Source organism: Zingiber officinale, chromosome 1A, assembly GCF_018446385.1.
Source record: "Zingiber officinale cultivar Zhangliang chromosome 1A, Zo_v1.1, whole genome shotgun sequence".
Taxonomy (NCBI): Eukaryota; Viridiplantae; Streptophyta; class Magnoliopsida; order Zingiberales; family Zingiberaceae; genus Zingiber; species Zingiber officinale.
In genome coordinates, this window is record NC_055987.1 from 9943916 (window position 1) to 9950474 (window position 6559).

Here is a 6559-nt window from a genome sequence, read left to right on the forward strand (position 1 = left end):
CATGGGTAAACTTAGTTTAAAATCTAAGCATCCTAGCTTTAAAACTTAGTGTGGCCGAAAGTTACATGTAACCAATCTTCTATGTAACAAGCAACCATAAGAACATCAACTAGTTTCATATCATTTTATCAAGAAGGTCATGAGCCTCCTAGACTTGGTTTAAACTTTCCTATACTTCAAATCTCATCATAACCGAATCTTCATAAGCATGTAATAGGATTCATAATCAACATACAATCATGACATAACATTATAGCTTCATATCTTGTCTTAGGAAAAATCTTAGCATGCTTAGTTTTTAGGTTTAAAAACTCTCCTAGGTCTTTAGTTCTTCCATGACCGAACATTCATGAGCATGGAAATGGAGTTTCAAACAACATACAAGTAAGAGAAAAATTCAACAACATCATTATCATAGGGTACATAACACAAAAATAAGGAAACATGCTTAGTTTGAGTCTTAAGCTTACCTAGTCCTCTTGTTCATGCTTAGCCGAGAGTTTAGGGTTCATGGATCTAAGTTTTCATTGTTCATTCTAGCATGGAAACCTTAGATTAACCTCTTATATAAGATACATGTCACAAAAATAAATAATAAGCATATCTAGTTACAATTTTCTTAAACACTTCCTCTTGTCTTGGCCGAAATTCTCCTAAAGCAAACCTTAGGTTTTTAAGCGATCTATCTTCATGGAAAAATCATATAAACTATTGTACCACAGGTGAGGGGAAGCTTACCTAGTGTTCCCTTGTTAATCCTTAAAGAAATGGTACCCTTGGTGAAGAGGAAGGAGGCTAGCACTCCTTTTGATTTCTCTTGCTTGGAGGGGTGCACCTTGAAGGCTCCTTCTTGTAATTTAGTTTCCTCTTAGGGAGAAACCTAAACTTGGCTTGTGGAGATGAGGGAGGAGGGCTTCTAGTTTTGGCAATGGTGAGGGAGAAAGAAGAAAAATGAAATCCTTTTCTTCTTTTCCTTTTTATGCTAAGTGGGTAGAAGTTACAAAGATGAACTTTGCTTCCCTTCTTCCTTAATTCATGCATGTATTTTTTTCGAATGAGAATATGTCCGCATTCCTTTCTCTTAATTCTTCTCTTCATTATCCTCTTAAACTCCACGAAAATAGAGAAGAAAAGGAAGAAAGACAACTTGTCTTTTGCTTACTCCTTTTCTTAACCAAGAGGTAAACAAGGGGAAGAAAGCTACTTGATTTTCTCCTGTTCCCTCACTTAATTATATCCTCACTTTTAATTACAATTCCCATCATTTCTCATTTATATATTATTCATTATCCTAGTGGTTATCATACATAACTTTATTTCTATCCTTTGTGAGAGGTTCAAGGTTCAAACCTTCACCTCTTCTTTTTATTTCTTTTATTTCTTCTTCTTTTGATTCTTCTTACTTTTATGCTTTAAAGTATCTAACACCCATATACTTATCTTATAATTTTATGGGTGTTACATGGCACGAAGTCCAAATGAGTCGACGGGCTGACTAGACATTTGGCACAAAATCCAAGCGGGTCGATGGGCTGATCAGATGCTTGCACGAAGTCCAACTAGGTCGACGGGCTGACCGGATAGCTGGCGAGAAGTCCAGAAGGGTCGAAGGGCTGACCGGACGTCTGACAGGTGAGTAAAGGTAAGTCACTAGAAGGGAGTGACCGTGAGGACGCGTTTCCGGGAAGGGAACATTAGGCGTCGATCCGGCTTAGATCCATTTCGGATATCTAAGTCGAGATCGTGACTAGATTCCGGTCTCGGAAAGACGGAATCTAAGTCATACTTTTTATATTGAACTTATAAACTATGATAACACTTTGTTTTGCAGGATATACATTATCTATTTGCCTCGGACTAACCTTGTCTTGCAGGAAAGATGTTCCCTGGAGAAAGGTGGTCCGGGCGCCCGGAGGTGAATTCTATCCTGATCGCGGCGTCGACACGTGGAGCTCACTGGTTGGACCTACTACATCACACCAGGGCGCTCGGAAGGGATCCGGGGCGCCCCGAGCCTCATATAAAAGAAGGGGCAGGGGTGGAGCTCAAAATAACAATTATGAATTGAAGAACTCGCTCTCCTGTGCTCCTGCGACGCTGTAAAGCTCCGACAAACGCGCTGTTTCTCTTTTTAAGTCTCTTATTTTGTCGGTATTGCTTTAATTCTTTCAATAGCATTTTCTGTACTTAGTTTGTAATATCTTTCGAACTGCTAGTGAATTGCCCATCGAAAGCATCCTCGTGTGTGGACCTTGGAGTAGGAGTCGCCAAAGGCTCCGAACCAAGTAAAATTGGTTCTTGTGTTAGCATTGCATTTTTTTACTTTTCCACCGCGCTTACTCTTATCGACGAATTTTTTATAATCGATATTTACCCCCCCTCTCTATCGAACGTCAACGATCCAACATTTACAACCACATGAAATGATGGAGTTGGGGAAGATAGATTTAATGTCAAATCTTGGCCATGATTTTAATAGTGAACTTAAAAAAATAATAAAATTGAGTGCATAAATCACAAAAGAGAAGAAGAGATATTTACTTTCCATGAGAGAAGAGAGAGGGGGAGAGAGATATTGAGGTTATATGTATATTCGAACCATCTAAATTATTTTAAAATTTAAATATTTATATGTGGGATACATAATACATTAGAAATCGACGTATGAAAAGTTAATGATGGAGGGATAGATCTGAAAGACCCTCCAAATTAATTTGTCTTTTAAAACAAGATAAATCTGTTATCTTAGCGGTCCCGTTAGTGTCGGCTCTACGGATATGGAGGGAGGTACATAAGGTATAGGTGCATGATAGGGTAAATCCCAGATCATCAGTTTCTGAGAATTAACCCCTGATCATTATGTTAAAGATATTATACGCCCATCGTCTATAATACATCCTGGGAGTATTAATGTGTCCTTTAATCATTGTCAAAATAGGGGTGTGATTTGATTTTTTTTTTCCAAATCTACGTATATCCTTTCGTAAATTCCTGAAATATTAACAGTGTAATATTCTCTTAAATGTTTTAGATTGGAATCGAATTAAAATTTTAATTTAATTTGATTCAGCTAGGGGTGAGCATTCGGTTAATTCGGTCAATAAATTAATCGAAAATCGATTTAGTGTTGATTAATCGAATCAAATCAAAGTTTTACTAAAATTGAATTAATCGAATTAACTAAATTTGTTTAAAATAAAAATAAAAATAATTTATACAAAATTAATATCAAATTAACCGAATGCTCACTTCTAGATTCGGCCATTGTTGTTGGGGGCATCAACCGTGATTAAATCGAAAGAGTCAATCGATTAAATTAAAAAAAAAAATCAAATGCCAACGAGCTTCATATTTAAAACTGATTATGCTTTAATTTTCTAATTTTGTGAACTTATTTTTTTTCTCTTTCAATTATCCCAATCTCACGTTTTTCCCCTTTTAATTTGCAAAGTAAATGAATCGGTCAAACCCTTTTTTTTATATAAAATTACAAATTAGTCGCGCAAATTATTTATGAGATCATTAATAAATATTTTAACAAAAATGCATCTAAATTTTAAAAATTATTAAAAAGCCATACTTAAAAAAATAATATATAAAAACTTGACAAAACTCAAAAGGTAACGACTGCCTTCAAAAGACTGTACATTAATTCCCCAATTTAAATGTATAGGGCAGAGCTGATCTATCCAGATTGATGACGGGCCATGGTCATGATTAGTATGGTAAATATATTTTTTCGGATTGGTCTAGTGGTTAGCATATGAAATATTATCATAATGAAGTCTAGAGTTTGAATCTCAGTAAAACTGAGGTAAATACTTCCCTTATGTGCTAGTCACTATTCCAAATGCTAGTAGTTGTCTGTGATTTACCTCATTCGTGTTGACCTTAGGATGAATTTACGGGGGCGCTGGGGGCGAGCGTATTCGCCTTTATTGTCACAATTATTAGTATGGTAAATATCTTCTTGGGATGAAGGGGAGGGGAGGGGGATTTGGAGGATCGGGTGGTATTATGATTAAGACATGAAATATTATTATATAAAGTCATAGGATCAAAACTAGATATGTCGGAGCATATTTTTTCTTATATTTTGACCATCTATACTAAATGACTAATAGTCATTCATGATTTATCTCCTTTGTGTTAACTTAGGGATGAGTTGACGTGAACATTGGGATAAACAAATTGTCTTTTTTGCTACATAATTAATATTATAAATGAACCGAATGTTCATGAACAAACATGATATTACCATAATAAAAATGTATTTATGTTCATTCAATACATAATACCAATTAAATGAACAAGTTTGAATAACTTATTAAATTAAATAAATAAATTTGAACACATATATGATTTAGTTCGTTAATATTCATGAACAATGTTTATGAATAACATTCATAAATTTATTCATGAATATCGTTCATGAATAATGTTTGTGAATAATATTCGTAAATAATATTTTTGAATGATATTCATCAATAAAATTCTTATTAATATGCTAGATAAATAAATAAACTTTCAAAATAAAGAAGTAAGTTTGTATTATTAAACTCAATAACTAATTAAACAAATTTAAAATAGGAAAATTTTAAATAATAAAAAAAATTTCAATTGAGAACTTGATAACATCTGAACAAATCAAACTCAAATTAAACTTATAAAAAAATAAGATTAATCTTGAACAATCAATAAATTTAAACACTACAAAATTAACCCTAGGGGCGTGTTTGGTTCGGGGTTATCGCTGATAACCTTAGTTGGTTATCAATGATAATCTTGTTTGGTTTAAGTAATTGGTGATTCCTGGTAATGCAACATTCCCGCCACATCAACAATTAGGGAATAGAAACAGGAATCAGAAAACCTTGGAAATCTTAGGTTTTCTACGATTCATGGGTTATCAATATTTTTTTCCAAAACTACCATTCGAAGAGGTGATGAGCAGGGATGTCATCCGAGTTCTGTACCTGTTCGTTCTTCATGGAGATGGCGCACCAGCGGGGAAGGGTCGGCCGTAGGGAAGGATAGCGGCTGCCTGACGATGTTATGGAGGGTCTGCAGGTTGGTGAGCCCGGCGAAGGGAGTGCGCCCATAGAGGAGCTCGTAGAGGAGGATGCCGTAGGCCCACCAGTCGACGACGCAGCCGTGGGGCTGACCTGCGGTGACCTCTGGCGCGACGTACTCGTGGGTACCCACAAAGGAGCACGATCGAGTGTCGACAGGCTCCGCGACGAAGCGCCAAGGGTCGGCCTTCGTGGCCATGTGGGGCAGCGGTCGGCGAGTGAGGAAGGGGAGGCAGGAGGGATCGATAAGGAAGCGCTCGTCGTTTTCAGCAGCAGAGTGGCCCTTGTCCGCGGCGATGGAGGTGGTGATGGGCTCGAGGGTGGGCGAGGAGGCGGACTCCAGGGAGAGGTCGAAGTCAGAGGACATGATGTGGCCGTCGGAGCGGATGAGGATGTTCTCCGGCTTCAGGTCACGGCAGACGATGCCGAGCATGTGAAGATACTCTAGGGCGAGCAGCACCTCCGCCGCATAGAACCTACGACATTTCAATCAACAACGTCAAAGCCAGAACAGGGCCAAAGGGAAGCATCTTTCAGTTACAACTACAACAAGGTCAAATAGTTGGAAAGAAGGAATCTTTCAGTTATGATTGAGATCACCAAATAGTCTCCGATTGAAGAGAAAGTACAAAATTGTGTGAATTCTGTGAAGGTAATATGAACAAGTTGGTGGAAGATGGGAAAAGGATTCAGATTTTTAGTCGAAGAAAAGAGGTTCAGTGGAGCACCTTTTGGCGGCGATGGAGAAGCGTTGGCAGGGCTGGCGGTGGCGGAGCGTGTGAAGGTCTCCGCCGCTACAGTATTCTATCACGACGCAGGAGTAGTGCGGCGAAGCATCGAAGTCGACGTAGAGAGTGGGGAAAAAGGTTTTCATTCAATTAAATTAATTCAAAAAGTTAAAGGATAAATTAGTAAATGTAAAATTAAGTAATTACATAATCTTAATTGAACCAAACACCTAATAAGTTATATTGTATTCCCTATAATCTTGATTATGTGATTACTGACAATCGCATAATCAAAGTTATAGATGATGACTTAAACCAAATGCACTCTAGATGTGATCTTCGAACGTCACCACCTGAACAACCTTCCTCTTGCTTTCATGTTTTTCGTTTCTTCCACCACAAATTCAAGCAATAGTTTTTTCTCAATGCCGTAAGGCCCCCGGACTAAAATCAGGTAACCTTAAAACGTGGCTCCGCCTTAAATTTTGTAGCAATTACTAAACCATTCAAATGATAGCATATCATTTTTACATATTTATTATATTTATAGAACTAATCGATTAATTTATAATTTAATATATACGATGAGAAATAATAATATTGAAAGACGGCGATCTAATTTTAAAGAGACAGAGATGATGGGTGTGGGACGCACTTTTAATAAAAAAAAATAAAGAAGAAACGTTTCTTGATTGATTTATTGATTATAATAAAAGGTCATCTTTTTAATTATTACCCAAAAATACTTCTTCCTGGGAC

General features: G+C 36.9%; 1 protein-coding gene across 1 annotated transcript; it reads right to left on the reverse strand.

Moving 5' to 3' along the window:
* Positions 1 to 4959: 4959 nt before the first annotated feature.
* Positions 4960 to 5946, reverse strand: LOC121996454 (protein kinase PINOID-like). Its single transcript, XM_042550439.1, has 2 exons — positions 5801 to 5946; positions 4960 to 5548 (listed from the first exon to the last, which is right to left on the reverse strand). Exons 1-2 carry the CDS (start codon positions 5944 to 5946, stop codon positions 4960 to 4962), a joined length of 735 nt encoding a protein of 244 aa, XP_042406373.1.
* Between the last annotated feature and the right edge of the window lie 613 nt (positions 5947 to 6559).